This window comes from Liolophura sinensis, chromosome 2, assembly GCF_032854445.1.
Source record: "Liolophura sinensis isolate JHLJ2023 chromosome 2, CUHK_Ljap_v2, whole genome shotgun sequence".
In the NCBI taxonomy this organism is placed as follows: Eukaryota; Metazoa; Mollusca; class Polyplacophora; order Chitonida; family Chitonidae; genus Liolophura; species Liolophura sinensis.
Genome location: NC_088296.1, coordinates 1,482,875 through 1,505,421, shown reverse-complemented (window position 1 = coordinate 1,505,421; position 22,547 = coordinate 1,482,875). Strand labels below are relative to the sequence as shown.

Below are 22,547 nucleotides of genomic sequence, written 5' to 3'. Positions count from 1 at the left end.
CATAGGGAAAGTTGTAGGGTCAGTCTATACTGAATATGTGCATTATCTGCACGCCTGTCACGCACGACATTGTTGACAGGTCTGTTATGCATGGGGCTAGAATATTAACAGAGATTGTGCTGGTGAATGCCTATGACCTGTGACCACAACTGCTCCCGTTAACTGTCAACGTGTCGTATTTGTTGAATGACAGGCGACATTGGTAATGGTTGAAGGTTTTCACTACGTACCTATACACGAGTTATCTAAATTCCTTACGGAAACTTCAAACAGCCGCTCACCCCATTATTATGATCCAACTAGAACCGCGTATTTCGATAGTATTCCTCACAACTGTATGTCCTATGTGAAGTCCCTTGCAGTTATTTATCCATATAATTTTGGGTAAAGGTTTAGGTACCGACACTTTCATCTTGAGGTTTGTTTTCAAATTTGGTCGTATTAGTGGCCATGTTTTCCTTCCTCCTGGATCCTGTTAGATAATCTGACCCAATTAACCTAAAAGAGATGACGTAAGCAGTTATTATGCTCTTCGGTTCTATACAGCCGGTCTCTGACAACGTCTTTATAAGGAGGCTGGGTCGACTACCATCCGACCTAATTAACCGATCGGAGTTAAAAACGTCGAATGACCTAAGCCGTTATTATACCCACGGGCTCAATGCTCGTCTCAGCAGGTCTCTACGTTTTTATAGTGTGACTATAAATAATGTTTACGACACATCAGTTCTTCTTTAATTAATTCAGGATTCGCACCGCCGGTGCTATGCTAATGACCTCTCAACAGCGCTCATATACTGCCATCACCTGCACGCATTAACTATTGAAGATGAAGGCCGTATATATATATATATTATTTTTCAGAAATCCCGTTGGAATGGTGTATACAGATTTTATTCCCGGAAACGCTGTAACGCAGGGGTGTATATGTCAACAGCTCTCGTATACTACAACTACCTCCACACGTTAAATATTGGAGACGTTGACCACATATTTTTGGGTTACGTTATCAATTTATTTTTACTTTTGAAAATCCCGCTGGAACTGTCCATGCGGATTTTATTTTATTCCCCACAACGCCATGTCGTCTCGGTTATAAATAATGTTTACATCACACCCATTCTTTAATTAACGAATAATTCGAGTTCCAGCCGTCGGTATAGATTCGACCGTCTGTTTCGAGTTAAGGCCGGATCAACAGCGCTCATACACCCACGCCTACCGCCAGGCGTTAAATATTGGGGATGTTGACTTTATTATGTCAACAGTTTATTTTAATTTTATATTTGACCTACCAGCGGGACAGACATCTATACTACTCACGATGAGGAGGCGGGAGGTGATGTCAGAAAACACAAAAACTGTCTTAACCTTTGTTTCTTATGATACTATCGACATGCATTCTCTTTATTTAAAGCCTAGACCGGGAGTCAGAGGCTGTCCTAAATTAACCTACGAATCGAAAATAAAAAATACCCTAAGCTGATTTTCGATCCAACATTCTTAAAAATGTTCGTTGTCTGTGTTATGGTAAATGGGAATTTATAGATGCATAACAGACTTCACGCTTTCACCCTGCTATTGGCTGTAAATCTTATATACATGGTATATCTAGAGGAGTCCAACTAGTTTTAACGAGGTGCCGTATTGGACATTCTCGTTTGACACACAGTTTTATTCTTGATGGGAGCAGTGCTCCCGAGTTTCTTAATGTGATGCTCAATACGGCATCTTAGTCGACTGTGTAGACTTTCCTTATGTTCGGCAAAGATACTACACAGTCGACTCCACAGTCGCCTCGATATTCATTTGACAGTATTGCTTGCGATTGCTGTCTTTAAATATTTATGTAGGCAATTGGCCTATATAACAAAATACAGTTTTGGGTTATTTGGGTTATGAACTAGTATACAGATAAATCCTGCATACGTACGTTTTTCTCTGATATATTATAAAAACGTTATGGCTAGTCATTTTGATATGTTTACCTTGGATCACAAGGGAAAGACCCGTCATATTTGTTGCCGGTTATGTGTGTCACACGTACGTTCTGTTTATTGTATTGTCTATCCCTAGATTCAGCGGTGTTTCAAGTTAACGTAGGTAGGCCTGTGTTGCTGACCCTTGTTGGCTATGGGGGCTCTAGGGGTCAATTACACCGCAAGACAGCGTCCCCAAATCTCTTCAGTTCTGCATGCTGTCAGAAATCAGAAAGATTGCCAGGCACCTTGTGAGGTGCGTTTGTTTCTTCATGAGTTGTTACCACTGTCATATAAATAACATATTCTTGAGAACAGCATAGATACCAGTCTGATAACTAAATACATCCTAACACTCAGTGGGAAGAGCTTTGACATACCTCACTTTTACCTCAGTTCTTTAAAGATACTTTGTTGGAAATTTTAGGCAATTTTTGTCAACTCTGTGTCATTATTTGATTTATTTATTTATGTGATTGGTGTTTTACGCCGTACTCAAGAATATTTCACTATTACGACGGCGACCAGCATTATGGTGGGAGGAAACTCAAGAAAGAGCAACGTTACAGGCATGATAAAAGACATCTATTTTTCACGTGGACCATTTGCAACTCTACAAACAATACACACTCATGTTCATGCCCTTTCGTTCGGTACATCACATATGTCTACAAGCAATATATACATACCGTTATCGCTGAGGTGTTTTAGTTACTTTCAAATAACGGGGTTTTTTTTGCACATTAACATCAACTATTACGTTAAACAGTTATGCCTAACCTTTAACGATTAATTTTTAAATTAAGCAATATTTCCAAGTAGAATATACTGGCGTCTCATTTGTTATTGACAGGTAAGTCATAAACAAAGGCAAAATGTATCAATCGTGCTGTTCCATGACATGGTACTGCAAAGCTGACCTGTACGGTTGCTTATAAAGTGCAGCTTCACGAACCGAATTGCAAATCATCCAGAATGGAGTTAATATATAGTGTGCACATTTCCAAATGGATGTGTCGCCTGTGGTACACGCTCGTGCCATTTAGATAACACTGAAACCGAATTATGTGTAGGGTAACAGATGAATTACAGCAAGAATTTCCTTCCAGAAATTCCAGACCTAATACGCTGATTTTTAACATACACTCATCGAACCACAACAACAGCTGTAATCATGCTGTAAACATAAAATGCGCACCTCCATATAAATTCTACATGGGCCCCAATGGGGTATGAATTGCTTGTAAGCAGAATTTGATATGATGACACGAATGAGGGTAATTGGTCCTTTGAAGCATGTCTTCATAATAAACAAATTTGCCTGGAATATCTCACTGCTGTATCTTCAGTTTAAAACTTGGTAAGATTCGCATGAGAAGTCTGCCTCAACAATGACCTACATATTGCTTTAAATATATAAAAAGCTCTTCCAGTCCGGAGTCACGTGCCTACAAACGTCTGAATCTACATACATGGACAGATATCATCTGGCATCATTTGGCGACATACACATGTGGCTACATTAACACGTTAAGGCTGTCGTGAGATATAAATCTAGAATTTTCGAACGACGATAATGGTCAGCTGTGGAGATTTGTCCGAGAAGAACGGTTCTTTGTACATCGCTGACGAAAAGAATTTCAGAAAACATGGGTAAAAACAATAGCGCTTACACACGTGTATGCACAAATCACCATAAGATATCAAACATTAGCACCTTGTTAGCGGCTAATTAAGATTTTCTCAGTTGATAATGACTGTGTTTAAGATAGGAGTTTAAGCGGAGTTTGCCTCTGGCGAAGAGAAACAATGAACGACTTATGAAATGGCTTCGCGGTTTCAGATTGAAATGGAGACTGAATCCAAAATTAAATCTAATGAAGATCGTACACAAATTCAAGTCTTGTTTGCAAAGCTCGCGAAAAATGTGTGCGAGTGCTGTTAATTGTATATTTTTTTTGAAATGCATGTTTATCATGTATAAGCTTAAAATTAGCAGAAAAAAATGAAATGAGTATGACTGAAAAAGAAGTTATTTGGACAATATTTGAACTGTTGGATTGATTTAATATAGTGTTGCTTTAACCAGGCATATATTCCGCATGGACTTTGACATAACTATCAAAAGTGAATTAAACGCTTTGTCAAACTTTGAAGTTAATCAGAAATTGCGAGAGACCTATTACTGTGATATTAAGTTTGTGTAGTCAAAAGGCGTATGGTAAAGCTATGAAATATTGACATATACTCGAGAGAAGCTATGTAAAACTGGTTTCTGGACATGTACTCCACTTTCTGCTCAAATTGTTTACTCGGGCCTTCTGCAAAGGAATAAGAGACTTCGTCTTCCTAGTTAAAGCAATGCTTGTTGGAGTCATTAACACCTACAGGGGTTGGCTCCCTTGCCCCCCGATCAACTGACATATTGCCTATCCAATCGGAATACATATAACGATACATTCCTAAATCATACTGAAGTTCCAGGAATGTATCACTTGTCGCTTTACATCAAATGTATCACCAAACTCCCTAGAATAATAATAATTCGAACAGATACAATAGGGGTTCAAGCCTAGGGATTCACGACTGCATGGCTGCAAATGGTCCTGTGTTTCCCCAGGACTTTTCCGGTTTCCTCCAACCATAATGCAGGCCGCTGTCGTATAAATGAAATATTCTTCAGAACGGCGTAAACACCAATCAAATACGTAAACACCAATCAAATACATCAACAAATTAAACTTTTAGTTTGGAACCCTGAAAAAGCGACAACACTGCAATGATGTTAACTGTTATATATTAGACGTTACTGGACTAGAATCAGCTGTCCCTCACAAACTGAATCATAAGAGGATTTGTATCTTATTTCTAATGTTTACGTGGATCAGATATTTATTTAGGTTTTGGAAGAAGCTAGGGAGGAAACTCCGGAAGAGACAAACGGGCTATATCCTCTTTGTTAACGTTGGTATCAAAATAAATTACTGAACCCGAACATCAAACCATCTATCTACATATATTTACACATCACAGTCGTAGGCAAGCCTTGATGGATGTGCTTTAAGTTTTGTAGCATACTGACTGTATGTCATATACAATTGTTGTATACTAAAGATTGGTTAGCCACAAGGTATTAACTCTCCACGGGCATGGTTCTAAACTCATCAAGGCTGAGCCTCAAAATCTTGGTGAATAGATGGCTCACTGTGTTCCTTTCCGGGTTTTGGAAGCGGTATAATACACGCCTTCCTCCATGACGGTGGAAAAATTACCACTAATCCAAATATCATGATTAAACAAGCCACAGAGAGTCTCCAATGGCTCATAAATATTAGTCACAAATATTACTATGACTACAAGTACTATCAGTTGTTACGATCACAGATGACCGGGAGGAAACTGGGCACATCCCGTGGACCTTCCGCAGGCTGCTGAAAGACCTTCCCACTAACAAGCGGAGAGGAAGACAGCATAGGCTGGACTTGAATTCACAGAAACCGCATTGGTGAGAACCCCCTGTGTCATTGCGTCGCGCTGGCACACTAATCACCTTGGCCACGGAAGCCCCGAGATCTTAAGAAAGCCTTGATTTAGTGCAGAGCCAGATGAAGATGTGGTTTTATTGACAGGTTAGTTAATTTTTTCACAGATATTGTTTACGTTTACCGTCACCTATCATCGGCAAGTCAGTGATATTTGAGTGTCAATAAATGTTGATATTTTCTTGACCACATTGGCGCATGAAGTTTTCAGGACAATGCTCGAGGAAGAGATGAGGCGATGTGCTACTTGAAAAGTTGTATGGTTTTGAACTTTCAAGGTAATGACCTGTTTCTCTTTTATAAAGAGAGAACAGTCGATAGAGGAGGTCATATAGGCTTCGTCGCAATTTTAACATTTTAACATATAGCCTTCTCCTGCACTTCGGAAGAAAAACAAAGTATTTCTACATTGGCCATTACCATGCCTAACTTTTGGCATGTCAAGCACCTGGATGGATTAGGTATGTATAGGTCTACTTGAGCACTGTACCGGCAAATTCAGAACGGCTGAGGAAAAGTGGGGTTATTTATTGTCGATAAGTGTGTATTGAGTTTGCTGTCACTGTGACTTTTATGTTATGAATCGCTTAACATTTACAGCCCTTGTGATTTTAGTTTGGAGCATATCTGCTCCAACCAGTTTGTCAGACTGGGCTAATCCGATCTTCAGTCTCTAACTAAAAAAGAGCCGAAGTGGAGGTTTGGGCTTGAAAATCTCGCAAGAGCGTTCTCTTCAATTAAGGGTCACAACCCAGGTCAAACACATAGGCCTGTTCCTCTATGGCCCCTCATACAAATATAAGAGATGTGAGTCCATTATATTTCACCGAGGCCACACGACAGAGCTCTAGGTTACGACAAGCTTGCCAAGAAGACTGAGGTCCTATTCTTTTCGTCTTGGAGACCCCACGAGGGTAATGCCGCTTGAATTCAATGGGCAACTATTGCAGCTATAGCCTAATGTCATTATGCTAGTTTGAGAAAATCAATCCGACATTTCTCAACTATATTTCCAATGTATTCTGTTTAGAACTAAACGTGATAACAAGTATAAATGATTTGAACCCATTGACTAAAGTAATTTTGTGGGAAACTGGTTGTTAGTTGAAATGTGACATTCACATATTGGCCTAAAGTTAATGGCGAGCTGCGGAAAGCATTCTTGAGATGTCACAGAGTATACATGTGTGCAAACATACTGAGGGATTTACCTCCCCTGCACAAATCAGGTGCATTTCTCAGAACTAAGTACTTTCTATTTCATTCTGCTCATTTTCAAGTTATGCAGCCAGGTGGGATTTGTGTCGACAGGTAAGTTCTGTAAGACGATTATATGTAGTTTGGATGGAAATGATCACACTGGTTAAGGACTTGTCTTTACTTGATCGTATCGCCGACTTGATGGGAATAAATAAATAATTAATCACCAGACACAGCTTAATTGGCCTGGTCGTCCTCAAATCGACACAACATAGATATACAAGTAGGCCGTTTCCTTTCATAGACTTTAACATCAGCCATGTCAGCCTGTGTGTGAACCGTTAACTGTAGATATTTGCGCATAAAGAAAAACTACTGATTTTTGTTCAGGTTTATAATGTTTAACTGTGTCGGTCTTGTCACTATACATACAGGGGATATTATGCAGTTATGCTGAAGGTCGATTACTGGCGGTGACCTGCCGCCTATGGCACACAAAGTAAGTATATCTTGCCTATGTGGATTGCTGTTTGTTTACTTACAACGTTCGCCTGTCTGGTCCAAATATAAAAACAGATGAAAAACAAAAGATAGTAAAAAATCCTGTTAAGGGTATAAACGTTCTCTTAATGCATGTACGTCCGTCTGTCTGTCATATAATAGCCTATATCGGTTGCTCATAGGGATCTCCGTGGCCGAGGGTATTAGTACGCTAGCACTGAGCAATGACCAAGAAGATTACAACCCATGTGATCGCTGTGAGTTCAAGTCCAGCTCATGCTGGCTTCGTCTCAAGCGAAAGTGGGAAGGTCTTCCAGCATCATGCGGAGGGTCGTGGGCTTCCCCCGGGCCCCGGTTTCCTCCCACTGCAATGCTGGCCGCCGTCGTATAAGTAAAGTATTCTTGAGTATCTTGAATATAAATCAACAAATAAATATTGTTAGAGGTAGCCTAAATTGTTATGACCGTTGATCTGTGAGCCATCTGATCAGTTGTAGTTAAAACCGTACTCTGTGAATAACGGCCATTGCGTAGACCAACATTTTTATGATTATGTGCACATTGTTGAGTTCGGAGTAAAACACCAGTCAAATAAATAAATGAAGTCTATTGCTCATAACATCAAAGCTAAGGAACGTGTGTATACCCAAATGATGCTAAAAGTAAATAGAATCTTAAAATAATGTACGTATTTGCACACATTATCTTCAGCCTTACTATTTATAATGTCTATAGGTGATGTCTCCGTAAGGCTGTCTGTTGTGCAGTGTTAAGAGAAAAGGGAACTGTGTTAACCATTGTGAGGATGTAGAGTGTAAATGTGTAAAAGCATATTGAGGGATTTATCTCCCCTGCTTTGATGACCTATTTCTCAGAACTAAATATCTTGTATTTCAGTCTGCGCAGATTTGTCAAGTAGCGAAGCACAGTGGGAATTGTTTCGACAGGTAAGTACTGTAAGATGAGGTAGGTCTATGTTTATGTCGGAATGTTTCTATCAGGTGAAGGAGTTGTCTTTACTCGATGATTTGACCGACTCTCAGACAGTATTTAAGTGGTCTGCCCGTCCACAAAGGGACACGAAGTGGACGTACGACTGAGGGGTGTGTCTGTATGGACTCTACTCTCAGCCTGTGTGAAGCTCTGACACTGTAAACAGTTGGAATATCTTCGTCTCAAGAAAAACGACTGATTGAATTGGGGTCAAGTTCATACTGTCTAATTATATCGATCTTCTCACTATATATACAGGGAGATAGTACGTTATTAATGTACTTTTCAGAAGCTTTGACCTTGAAAAGCATTATGTAGGGTTTTGTTGAAGATCGTTTGTGTAACTTGACACAGCTGATTCTGTCGGGACAGCCGTATGCTGCACGTTGGCCTTCTTATACATTAGCCCGAGCTGTTTGTTTGAGGACAGAACTAACGCTGGCCTACTTCTACAGTCTACCTGAGGTTACATATCTCCAATCCAGGCTATTTGGTTGTCTTTAAACTGTCCCCGACATAACACTGTATCTAATCCGACGTATTTCACACGTTGGAGCGAAGTCAAAATTTAAGGTTTAAACATTTTGTTTGACCAGTGTTGATCGTAGGGTATAGCAGCTCAGTGGTAGTCTGTACTTCTGTGGTTCCTGGCAATAACATAATAAAACACTGGGAGCTGGAAGACTAAATTTGACCTTAATTAATAACCGTTTTAATCCAAGTAAGAACTGTTCATGTTACTCGTCACTATTAGTAATGTGGTATTTAATATATCTATTATATATTATATAAACTTCTGCAGATAGAGATATTCCAGAGGTTTGACCCAGTTATCACACAGTATATAGGGTCATGTTACCTTCATAACCACTGAAGTCAACAGGCTTGGCCAAATTGTCATATTTAGTGCCGACATTGCTGCTGAAGGCGTTTTCGTACTGGTTGTTTATAAACCTACTTTTAAATCGCGACAATCTCGTTTTTTCACACAAATCTGCTAATTATGGGCGGGAGCTATATATCTATCGAACATCACTATCAAACACCTCTGCCCAAATTGGCTTGACCAGACCTTTGTCAAAAAAGTCGGTTGCACAGAATAAAAGGAAGAATCGCCAAATTTCTAACTGAGCAGAATTGATTTCTTCTCAGGAAAGCGAGGTTTGCATACTCTCCTCATACCTGTATTGATATTTTAATGCTTCTTAAACGAGAATTGGAGAATAGCAACAAAAGTACTGTAGCCAATATGTTGTTGGAAAACGAAAAGAGATGGAGGCTGTGTGCTGTCTTGAACGTTAATATTTTTGTAAATAGGAACACCCTCACAGGTGCCAGTCTGAGCGATTTGCCGTTCTCATTTCAGGAACAAAAACGAGCTCATAATGGCCGAAAGCAAGCAGAATCGGGATGATGTTCTCACATGTTCGATATGTATGGAAACATACCGGCAACCGGTAATACTACCCTGTCAGCACAGTTTTTGTAGGGAATGCATTCATTTGTATGCTGACAAGTCTAAATCTGTGCAGACAGATGAGACCTCTGACAGCACGGGGAGTGAGGACATTCATCAGCAGATAGCATGCCCTGTGTGTCGGGCATCGACCAGTCTGGGGAGAGAAGGTGTGGCTGGTCTGCCTCCCAACTTTCACCTGGCGGAAATTGTGGAGAAGTTCTCTGCTGTAAAGGTTGAGGATGACGCCCCATATTGTTCTCTGTGTGAGGAGGAAAATCCCGCTAAAGCTGTCAAGTTTTGTACCAACTGTGGTGTGTTCTACTGTCAGGAATGTCTTGCTATTTGTCACCCAATGAGGGGGCCTCTGAAACGTCACCGACTGATTTCGTCCCTGGAGTACCTCTCCCAGGAAACTTCACAGAGTCAAGTCAGCAGGGAGCACCAATCAACGCAGCAGCAGCAGCCGTCATGTGCTGGACACGGTCAGCCATTCATCTTGTACTGTGTACCATGCAGGATGGTGATCTGTATGGGGTGTGTGGTTGACCATCCGAAACACGCTGTGCTAGATATAAAATCAGCAGCTGAGAATGACAAGGTAATGCGAAAAAGACATTCGTGTATCAACTGTCAAACAAAATGGATGTTCTGAGTCAATAATCGTAAGGTCAATACCCAAAACAGCGATGAACATGAACCACGAAATAACTAAGAAATTGTGTATGTTCAAAATTACTTTGGAATCATGCCAAGAGAAGTAGTAAACGGTTTTCATTGATGTTAGAAAGAAGCAAGGAATGTTCTAGGCGAATAACTTAAATCGCTATCTAAATCATGTACCATTCTAGTATATAAGTCGATAATGAAAATAAATATGGCATGATTTAGAACTATATATTGACCCCAAATTTATGATCTGTGGTGAAGAATGGGGCATTTTGTCCTGCAGCGTGATGGGGCATTTGAAAGGCAGATTTTTTAACGTTTTTTTTTTAATTTTTTCCATTACAGCCTGCGATTTTGAACAAGATTAGTGAACTAGAGAAAGTGCTGCAAGAAGCTAGAGAATCACTGTCAGGAGTTATGAGGCTGCACAAGAAGATACAGGTTTGTATTTTCTATGACACCTGTTCAGCCTGTGTTGTACCGCATACCCTGGTGACTCATTTTAACTATGTGGAGTATTGCTATCATTCACAAATCCAGGTAACATACATCTGTCAATCATCTAGTCTTGATAAAGCTGTCTTCTGTCACCTATTATATATGTAGATTACAATTTAAGTGTTAAACCCGAACACTGATGACTGATGACTTTATATAAGAACTGAAAGAGGGGAATACAAGGATTGATGCGGAGACGTATTAGCGTGAAGGACGAGTCTATTTTGCCTATATCTGGTTGATCTAATCAGACTATCATATTATTATGACTTTCTTCTCATTGACACACATGCGATATGCCCACCTCAGACATCTCAATTTGATATATCATTGCCAATTGTACGCTGTCATAATAATATCCATAATATATATACGTACACCATTTGATCTGATGGGGCGTTCGGGTTTGAACCAGCCCCAGGTATCTGAAGTACCGTGGGAAGCATCTAAGGCTTTACCATCTCGCCTTGTTCGGAGCATCAGTTGTGATGGCACGACCGCTTTTGCTATTGAAGCACGTACCTTTGGGTTTTGAGTCAACACTTACATGTACATCACTGGACTAAAGGGAAATCCCCTCTATCCCGGAGGTACATTGTAGACGTAGTTGTGTGATGGTTATATTTCACCCTGTTACACATACATATAAAACTTCTTAAACACAGTTCTAAAGGTCTGGATGAGGTAATAAATGATTTTTATAAGGTAATAAATGTTTGGCAGGAAAACCAGGAACTTCACACTCAGGAGGTAGAGAAAGCTTATTGTGCAGCCTTGGAAGCCTTACAAGCCTGGAGGCAGCACTCCTTAGATGGTATGAAAACCCGCTATTCACAGTGGAGTGTGGAATGTAGCGCCATACTCAAACATTTCCAGCTACAGGTGCAAGAAATGGAGGGGATGGTACAGGCTTCCAAGGATTTGTTGGCGTCAATGGACGTCAAGTTTTTACAGGTAAATCAAACATGCACAATCTCTAACACTGGTTCAGCTGCCTCAACTCCAGATGTTACCCATGACCTAACCAGCCTTAGGAACTGGGATCACGTGTTCAAATTCATCTCATGCTGCCAGATCTACTAAAGTTGTAGATCCTAAGTTCAACAGCTTTATTTTGCTCAGTGGTACCCTCCGGTCGCTGTCGACTTCTCTACCCATAACCAGACCACTGTCTGATTAAAACAAGAAAGAAGTAGTATGTAATGTCAAAATATATTGTATGTTGTTTTTCAAAAACAAGTTTTGTATGTAAACAGATCTTTGGGGGGAAATTGCATTGTATGAAACTCCATGAAATTTATTAACCTGAATTGAGAGCTGATGTGTACTATGTAATGGATCAGGGGATGGTCTAAATGTTTGAGGTAATAGCCAAGGGTGCCTATATACTTGGAGAGGTGAGACATTTCAATTACAACTGTGTTCTTGTTACATGTTGAGGTGAAAGTATGGCTAGAGTATCTCAGTTTCGGTTATCATCTTTACATGATTTTATATGTGTTTTCAATTCTGTTTGTTGACAGGGTTCCACGGGCTTCTCCAAAACGTATGTATAAATGTGTTATGCCTCTCTATGCACGTGACTATTGTCAGCAAAGGTGCTTCTGTAACACTGAGTACCAGCCCTGTAGTTGTCCAAAACATGACCCAAGTGGAAAATATATGTACTGTACATCCGTTTGTCCAGACAAATCAGATCTAACCTGCTAGGAATAGTACGTCATGGCATTCTCATAACTGTGTGGTACCCAAGATTAGTACACACTGTGTGTCTTTGTTTTTTGTCTTCTTCTCACAGAATTGACGACCAGCTGAATGAGATAAGAGCAGATCTGGAGAAACATGAGGTCAGCAAACAGAAGCTTCTAGATTTTGTACAAGATGACGTTGTTGTCCCCAGACACGTGACAGTAAAAGAGACAGTGCAAGAAAGTCAGGACATAGAAGCAGCAGTCGGTGGACAAAAGTCACACCCACATGTTACAAGTAGGTTCTTATATGTATAAAAGGTATACAGTAGGGTGTGCCCAGAGACCATAGACGACTGTAGGGTTTACACTAGTATGTGCATCAAAGACACAAACATAAAGTGGAGAAGGCGCACAGCTGTGTGTGTGCAAAACACACGATACACTGTGTTAAGGAAACAAACCGATATGAGAAGTAATACAGCAGGGTGCGCCAAGAAAATGAACAGTATTCAGAGAGAAACGAAAGTGAGAAGAGTTTACAAAAAGTAAAAATGGTATGAGGTGTACGATAGGGTGTGAACAAAACACAGACTGATATTAGGTTTACATTAGAGTGTGGGCAAAAGACACAGGGTAATGCAAGGTGTACAGTAGGGTGTACACAGAACACAGGCACTAATGTGAGGCATGCATTGGGGTGTGCACAAAACATAAACTTGTGTCAAGCATCCATTGAGGTGCCCACAGCAGATACAAACTAAGGTCAGGCATGTATCAGGGTGTTCACAAAAAATACAAACTAAGGTCAGGCATGTATTAGGGTGTTCACAAAAGATACAAACTAAGGTCAGGCATGTATTAGGGTGTTCACAGAAGATACAAACTAAGGTCAGGCATGTATTAGGGTGTTCAAAAAAGATACAAACTAAGGTCAGGCATGTATTAGGGTGTTCACAAAAGATAGAAACTAAGGTCAGACATGTATTAGGGTGTTCACAGAAGATACAAACTAAAGTCAGGCATGTATTAGGGTGTTCATAGAAGATGCAAACTAAGGTCAGGCATGTATTAGGGTGTTCACAGAAGATGCAAACTAAGGTCAGGCATGTATTAGGGTGTTCACAGAAGATGCAAACTAAGGTCAGGCATGTATTAGGGTGTTCACAGAAGATGCAAACTAAGGTCAGGCATGTATTACGGTGTTCACAAAAGATACAAACTAAGGTCAGGCATGTATTAGGGTGTTCACAGCAGATACAAACTAAGGTCAGGCATGTATTAGGGTGTTCACAGCAGATACAAAGATACAAACTAATGTGAGGCATGCTATAGGGTGGGCAAAAAAGATAAAAACTGATCTGAGGCATGCAAAAGGGTGTGCACAAAAGATACAAACTAATGTGAGGTATGCAGTAGGGTGTGCACAAAACACACGGGCTAATGTGAGGTATACCATAGAGTGTGCACAGAAGAGACTGAATAAGGTATACAGTAGTACTGCTGTACTGCCCAGAAGACGCAGGCTGCTGTGAGGTATACAGTAGGGTGTACTCAGAAGACACAGATTAACGTGAGGGAGCACAGTAGTACTGCTGTACTGCCCAGAAGACACAGGCCAATGTGAGGTATACAGTAGCGTGTGTCCAGAGTACAAACCCATGTGAGGTATACAGCAGGATGTGCACAGAAGACACAAACTGATGGGAGGTATCCAGTTGGGTGCGCCCAGAAGACACAGGCTTATGTGAGGTCGACAGTAGAGTGTGCCCAGAAGACACACACTAATGTGAGGTATATAGTAGTGTGTGCACAAAAGACACAAAGTAATGTGAGGTATACAGTAGGGTCTGCCCAGAAGGCACAAACTAATGTAAGGTAAACAGTAGGGTGTTTACAGAGGATACCAAACTAATGTGAAGCATTGGTACTTGTAAAGTGCACTTTGGGCTCAACAATCAAAAGGCATTCAGTAGGCCATCCTAAGAAATTTAAAGCCAATGTAAGCCATATACAGCATGGATGGCTAAAAATAATTTAAAAAAAATGTAGTGTATACAGCAGTTTTTCTTTATCAAAAAAAAAAAATGAAGTACATTGTAGAATTATATATCAGCAGCTGTACAGTTAAAATAGGACAGAGGGCAGTGACTCTCAGTGACTACCTGATATTTACCCTCTGTATAAAAATCAACAGAAGTAAGTAAGAGGTAAAGTTAGAACAGGACAGATAGTAGTGTACCCCTCGTTGTCCCACGCTGTGTACTGTATGTGTACAAATTAAAGGTGTAATGTTAGATCAAGACCAGTGTGTGTGTATTCTTTAGTGCCTGGGTGATATTTACCTCAGGTATACAAATCAGCAGGAGCACTGTTAGAGCAGGACAGATAGTAGTGTACCCCTCGTTGTTCCACGCTGTGTACCGTATGTGTACAAATTAGAAGGTGTAATGTTAGGTCAGGAGCGGTGTATGTGTATTCTTTAGTGCCTGGGTGATATTTACCTCAGGTATACAAATCAGCAGGAGCACTGTTAGAGCAGGACAGATAGTAGTTTATCCTTTGGTGTCTGGGTGATATTTGCCTCGTGTGTAGAAATCAAAAAGTGCACTGTTAGAATAGAACACATGGCAGGGTACCACTCAGTGTCTGAGTAATACTGACCTGGTGTGCAAATCAGCAGGTGTATACTGTTAGATCGGTACAAATGAAAGTGTACCCGTCAGAGTATGGGTGATATTTACCTCATGTAGAAATTTTACTGCCAGAGCAGGACAGATGGCAATGTACTCCTCAGTGTCTGGGTGATAATTACCTCATGTGTACAAATCAGGTGTACTGTTAGGACAGAACAGATAACATATTATACCCCTGAATGTCTGAGTGATATTTACCTTGTGTACAAATCAGCAGGTGTAGTGTTAGGACAGAACAGATAACATATTGTACCACTGAGTGTCTGAGTGATAATTACCTCATGTGTACAAATCAGCAGGTGTAGTGTTAGGACAGAACAGATAACATATTGTACCACTGAGTGTCTGAGTGATAATTACCTTGTGTACAAATCAACAGGTGTAGTGTTAGGACAGAACAGATAACATATTGTACCACTGAGTGTCTGAGTGATAATTACCTCATGTGTACAAATCAGCAAGTGTAGTGTTAGGACAGAACAGATAACATATTGTACCACTGAGTGTCTGAGTGATAATTACCTCGTGTACAAATCAACAGGTGTAGTGTTAGGACAGAACAGATAACATATTTTACCACTGAGTGTCTGAGTGATAATTACCTCATGTGTACAAATCAACAGGTGTAGTGTTAGGACAGAACAGATAACATATTATACCCCTGAATGTCTGAGTGATATTTACCTCGTGTACAAATCAGCAGGTGTAGTGTTAGGACAGAACAGATAACATATTGTACCACTGAATGTCTGAGTGATAATTACCTCATGTGTACAAATCAACAGGTGTAGTGTTAGGACAGAACAGATAACATATTGTACCACTGAGTGTCTGAGTGATAATTACCTCATGTGTACAAATCAACAGGTGTAGTGTTAGGACAGAACAGATAACATATTGTACCACTGAATGTCTGAGTGATAATTACCTTGTGTACAAATCAACAGATGTAGTGTTAGGACAGAACAGATAACATATTGTACCACTGAATGTCTGAGTGATAATTACCTTATGTGTACAAATCAACAGGTGTAGTGTTAGGACAGAACAGATAACATATTGTACCACTGAATGTCTGAGTGATAATTACCTCGTGTACAAATCAACAGGTGTAGTGTTAGGACAGAACAGATAACATATTGTACCACTGAATGTCTGAGTGATAATTACCTCATGTGTACAAATCAACAGGTGTAGTGTTAGGACAGAACAGATAACATATTGTACCACTGAGTGTCTGAGTGATAATTACCTCATGTGTACAAATCAACAGGTGTAGTGTTAGGACAGAACAGATAACATATTGTACCACAGAGTGTCTGAGTGATATTTACCTCGTGTACAAATCAGCAGGTGTAGTGTTAGGACAGAACAGATAACATATTTTACCACTGAGTGTCTGAGTGATAATTACCTCATGTGTACAAATCAACAGGTGTAGTGTTAGGACAGAACAGATAACATATTGTACCACTGAATGTCTGAGTGATAATTACCTCGTGTACAAATCAACAGGTGTAGTGTTAGGACAGAACAGATAACATATTGTACCACTGAATGTCTGAGTGATAATTACCTCATGTGTACAAATCAACAGGTGTAGTGTTAGGACAGAACAGATAACATATTGTACCACTGAGTGTCTGAGTGATAATTACCTCATGTGTACAAATCAACAGGTGTAGTGTTAGGACAGAACAGATAACATATTGTACCACTGAGTGTCTGAGTGATATTTACCTCGTGTACAAATCAGCAGGTGTAGTGTTAGGACAGAACAGATAACATATTTTACCACTGAGTGTCTGAGTGATAATTACCTCATGTGTACAAATAAACAGGTGTAGTGTTAGGACAGAACAGATAACATATTGTACCACTGAATGTCTGAGTGATAATTACCTCGTGTACAAATCAACAAGTGTACTGTTAGGACAGAACAGATAACATATTTTACCACTGAGTGTCTGAGTGATAATTACACCATGTGTACAAATCAGCAGGTGTACTGTTAGATCAGGACAGATAGTAGTGTACCCCTCGTTGTCCCACGCTGTGTACTGTATGTGTACAAATTAGAAGGTGTAATGTTAGGTCAGGAGCGGTGTATGTGTATTCTTTAGTGCCTGGGTGATATTTATCTCAGGTATACAAATCAGCAGGAGCACTGTTAGAGCAGAACAGATAGTAGTTTATCCTTTGGTGTCTGGGTGATATTTACCTCGTGTGTAGAAATCAAGAAGTGCACTGTTAGAACAGAACACATGGCAGGGTACCACTCAGTGTCTGAGTAATACTGACCTGGTGTACAAATCAGCAGGTGTATACTGTTAGATCAGTACAAATGAAAGTGTACCCGTCAGAGTCTGGGTGATATTTACCTCATGTAGAAATCAACAAGTTTACTGCCAGAGCAGGACAGATGGCAATGTACTCCTCAGTGTCTGGGTGATAATTACCTCATGTGTACAAATCAGGTGTACTGTTAGGACAGAACAGATAACATATTATACCCCTGAATGTCTGAGTGATATTTACCTCTTGTACAAATCAGCAGGTGTAGTGTTAGGACAGAACAGATAACATATTGTACCACTGAGTGTCTGAGGGATAATTACCTTGTGTACAAATCAACAGGTGTGCTGTTAGGACAGAACAGATAACATATTGTACCACTGAGTGTCTGAGTGATAATTACCTCGTGTACAAATCAGCAGGTGTAGTGTTAGGACAGAACAGATAACATATTGTACCACTGAGTGTCTGAGTGATAATTACCTTGTGTACAAATCAACAGGTGTGCTGTTAGGACAGAACAGATAACATATTGTACCACTGAGTGTCTGAGTGATAATTACCTCGTGTACAAATCAACAGGTGTAGTGTTAGGACAGAACAGATAACATATTGTACCACTGAGTGTCTGAGTGATAATTACCTCGTGTACAAATCAGCAGATGTAGTGTTAGGACAGAACAGATAACATATTGTAGACTATCCTTTAGTGTCCAGACCTGTGATATTTAACATATAACTGACAACAGAATATATGACAACTCTCTGAAGTATTAATGAAAGAAGCACCCAAGTGAAAACTCATCATTATTTGCTAGATTCAAATATAGTCAAACACTTATTTCAAAATGAAAAGAAATCTTAACTGTTTCATTATTAATAATAAAGGGTAGAGATTCCAGGTATGCGCACCTATACATCAGTAATTGTTTATCTACATGTTTCCCCTCACTTAATATAAGTTTGTTTTTAATACTTAAATATATTAACTCTCTTTTAAAAAATCTATTGAAGAAAATTGAATCCAATAGGTCTTTACTACCAATAATTCTGATGGAATAATTAGTCTTCGGGGTATTGTGGCAAAGAAAGTCACTTGGTAATTTATGTGCGGCGAGTTATCTCCCTTACTAGACAGACAGCTCCGGCAGCATGATACTCCACGAATGACAACAGGCCCACTGCAGCTTCATAGTGAATTGTGTGTTCAAATATGTCATAACTGACAACTAAAATCAAGTGTCGGATAGAGGAAGGTATTGTTCTTGTTGTAGGTGATAAGTTTCAAACAAATTAGAGTGCTAAAAGTCTGTATTTTAACCCAGTACTTAGTCTTTGTCGTACCCGTCATTTAGTGATGGATCCAAGTCGAAGCTCAACTTTTTTACACTGGCTGAAAATGACAGAGATCTGTGTATAAATTACATTCGTGTCAGAAATATATGTCATTTTACCCCAAGAGATTGTGGAGAAAGTAAAACCACGGTATGTGTACAGGTACTTGCACCTCAGTTTTACAGCGTGTGTTTATGGTTTCCTGTTTTTTATGCTGCTTCTGTTGTGTTTTTGCAGAGCCGATGCTGAGATTCACAGAGGCAGACGACAGGAAGCTGAGAATAACTGACAGCGGCTGTGTGGTGAAGGCTAAGGGCTTTTCCAGGGTGTTGTTGTGGAGGAGAGCTGTGACAGACGGGCGTTACCAGACGGGCAGGTACTACTGGGAGATACACATCACCTGTTCACATGGCTGTACCTGTCGTGTAGGAGTGACACAGGAGAGCTGTGATGTGAGTGAGGAGACAGACCCTGGCCGTAACACCTGGTACATTGGGATGGTGTACCGTGGTGATGAGGTCAGGTGTTTTAGTCACAGTGGTGGTGGTGAGGTCAAACCTGGCTATCTACAGGACAGACGTTACACACGACCTCATCACCTGGGTGTGTACCTGGACTGTGATGACCACACACTGACAGTCCTGGACTGTGACAACAACCAGGTAATGTACACTGTCAGTGATGTTGTCGTCACAGAGCCTCTCGTGCCATCGGTTGAGTTTGGTGTCTGGTCTGTGTCTGTTCGTCTGGTAACGGGTGACTCTGTGACTCTGCCTCCAGTTCTCTGTGATATGATAAGCACTTCCTGACCATCGGGTAATTATTTATTACATCTTTTCCATCATATTATAATTTGTTGAAATACACTTTAATTAGGTTTTTTTTTTAAACAAACTGACCAGTTTGCACATAGATATTTTAGTCAATGTCAGCAGTGTGGCTAATTCATTATGTATAGCTTCTCCTGCAAAGTGGTGAGAGATCTGTTACAAGCTTATAGCGTCTGTCTGACTTGTTCTGAACATCAGTGTCAGTTTTCCTCCAGACAAAATACATGTAGATAATGACTGGGTAGTTTTATTTTTAGTAATGGAGGCTTGTAAATCAGCATAATCAGGAGTGTCACTGAGCAAAACAGGTCACAGTTTATATGGTCAACATGGCACCTGTAGTAATTCTTGTTGTATTATATAACTTTAGATCCTATGAAAACAATTAAATGAGAGAAATATCCCTTACCTTTTTAGGTTAGACGAGAGCATTGATTGTCCTTAGTAATTATGTAGTAAATCTTCGACCTAAAAATGACCTCATTTATACCTTACACTGAGGTGTTCATCTCATGTCTGTAAAGGATATAACCAGTCAGTTAAAGTCACCTTTTTCAGCGTAATCCAACAGGAACCTCTAGTAAAGCGCCCTATTTCAACACCTTTTTTTCTATTGTAATAGAAGTTTGTTTAGGCAGAATACAAACAAAACATTTTTTCTGTTAACCTATCCTGTAAGGTATGGCTAATCCTATGTTCAACAAAGTTTGGTTAGCATGCCAATTTGGCGCAATTCTCTCACAAATGCTGACTTCCTCTCAAGCTGTACGTGGGAAGGTCTTGCAGCAACCTGCGGATGGTTATGTGTTTTTCCCGGTCTCTGCCCCGTTTCCTTCCACCATAATGCTGGCAGCTGTCGTATAACTATGTACAGCTCAAACACCAATCAAATAACTCAAATGTTGATATCATTCTTTCGTGTATGTTTGGCCTTTTTTGATTTTACTTTGTGTATTGAAACTTTGCCTTTACTAACACATTGTCACTACACATTGTACCTGGCCATAGTTTGACTAAATACATGAATAGTGTTATGCATTAGAGTGTAAACGTGTCACATGTCTACAATATTAAACATTTTGAGAAGTTTATGAGATGTCTACACTCAATATAAACATTTGTTTACTGGAATATGTCTTTTTGTTAATATATCCACCCCATTACTATGTAAATATCGGATGTGTTTACCATTATAAACACATCTCTTAGTTACGAGACTTTTCTTTTATGAATAAAAACCAATATTGTATCAGAAATGTGTTTAAAAACTAAACTTGTTTTTCAGTATGTAAGCTATGTGAGGAAAGATGTTAAGCATTTATATTATAAATCATAAATATTCCATTTAAACGAGATTTCCATGTAATTGCCGTGATGTTAGATAATATGCATTACTGCACATTGTATTCACTGCCCAGGTAGATCCCTGTAAGTATTACACTATATCTGGTGATTATATATGATGACATTGTGATAATTTGGCCCAGTGCAAATCATATGTTTTAGCTGTATTATACGCTTTTCTTAATACATGTATATACTTTGATTACATGTATGCTCTGTGTCGGTTGTTTAAGGATTTTGTCCAGAATATAGATTGTGTTTGGCTTGGAAGTGCTTAGTCCGGTGAACTGATAGGTGTATAGTTGTTACACCACTTTTCTTTGGTTTTTGTCTTACAAATTTGATGTAAACAATCTTGTCCACAATTTTTCTTTCAAAAACCTAATCAATTTTTGTTGAATTGAGCGGTAATTCTCTTTTATTGCATAGGTGAATGAATAACTAAAACATGAGCTGTCTCCTTATGGTGAATTAACTTCACCCAGATCTGTAGATCTATATGTGCCTAAAGTAAATTGACATGTATAATATACACCCTGGCATTATCTGCTTGTAAGACACTCACAGCCAACTAGTAATGGCCCGTATCCCTATGCATGCTCTACAGAATGGGTAGATAGTTCCATTTTAAGTTAACCTCAAAGACCACCAATCGTCTCCAAGTTGATGTGCAGCTCATGTATCCAAACGCTTGATATGTTGCAATGTGCGAGTTGGTCAGGGTGTTTTTGCTTCAAAGTCTCCATACATGTAGGTTAAAACACACAACAATATGTCCATCTAAAATCAGCTAGAAAATCATCTTTGATTTTTGCACTTAGCAAATGTAAAAGTCTGGCTTTGAGTAATTGTAGACCATTGACGTATAATAAATTGCAATTAACATCACTGCATTTGTTTTACCTAATTCTGCTTAAGCCATGGTGCTAGGGGACATGTAAATAGCTACTGTTTATGCATTTACATGAAGAGTTGGAGTAAACCCTTGGCTGAGGTAAATTGACAAGAGGTTGTATTTCGCCGGTTATGTTTGACCATTTGCCAGCTATAACACTGTTGTCGCCTCTCTGGTTTGATTCTCTATGCTGTCAGTCTTTACAGGCATGAGATGTGTCCTCTTTTTGGAGGAATACCTCTTTATTTATACAAAAAATACATCAGAAAAATGTTCAGAATTTAATTTAGAACTGCTAAAAATGAGAAAATTATGAGTGTGATTTGTAGTTTTCTCTTTTTCAACCCAGTGACTGTCTCATCCGTGTCTGTAAGCATTTTGTACCTGATTTACTCTAATAGGCGGTGTCATCAATAGTACTGTAGCTGTGACAACCTGTGGTGAAGATTATGAGGTCATCTATTAGAGCATTGCGCCATTGCAACTGCTTGCTGTTATTTTGATGTCAGTTGTATTTGTATTCATCTACATGTATGATTCAGTGATATTTTGCCATTTTCTGTCCTTTGACTTCCAACTTCTGAGAAATGCGATAAATAGAAAGAAATGATTGTGTATTATCTAAT

The 22,547-nt window shown here is 39.6% G+C and overlaps 1 protein-coding gene across 1 annotated transcript; it reads left to right on the top strand.

The window, feature by feature from the left end:
* Positions 1 to 8,102: 8,102 nt before the first annotated feature.
* On the top strand, positions 8,103 to 13,471 carry LOC135462864 (probable E3 ubiquitin-protein ligase MID2). Its single transcript, XM_064740153.1, has 6 exons — positions 8,103 to 8,169; positions 9,582 to 10,272; positions 10,686 to 10,781; positions 11,562 to 11,792; positions 12,362 to 12,384; positions 12,637 to 13,471. Exons 2-6 carry the CDS (start codon positions 9,601 to 9,603, stop codon positions 12,842 to 12,844), a joined length of 1,230 nt encoding a protein of 409 aa, XP_064596223.1. The 5' UTR covers positions 8,103 to 8,169; positions 9,582 to 9,600; the 3' UTR covers positions 12,845 to 13,471.
* The last annotated feature ends 9,076 nt before the right edge of the window (positions 13,472 to 22,547 follow it).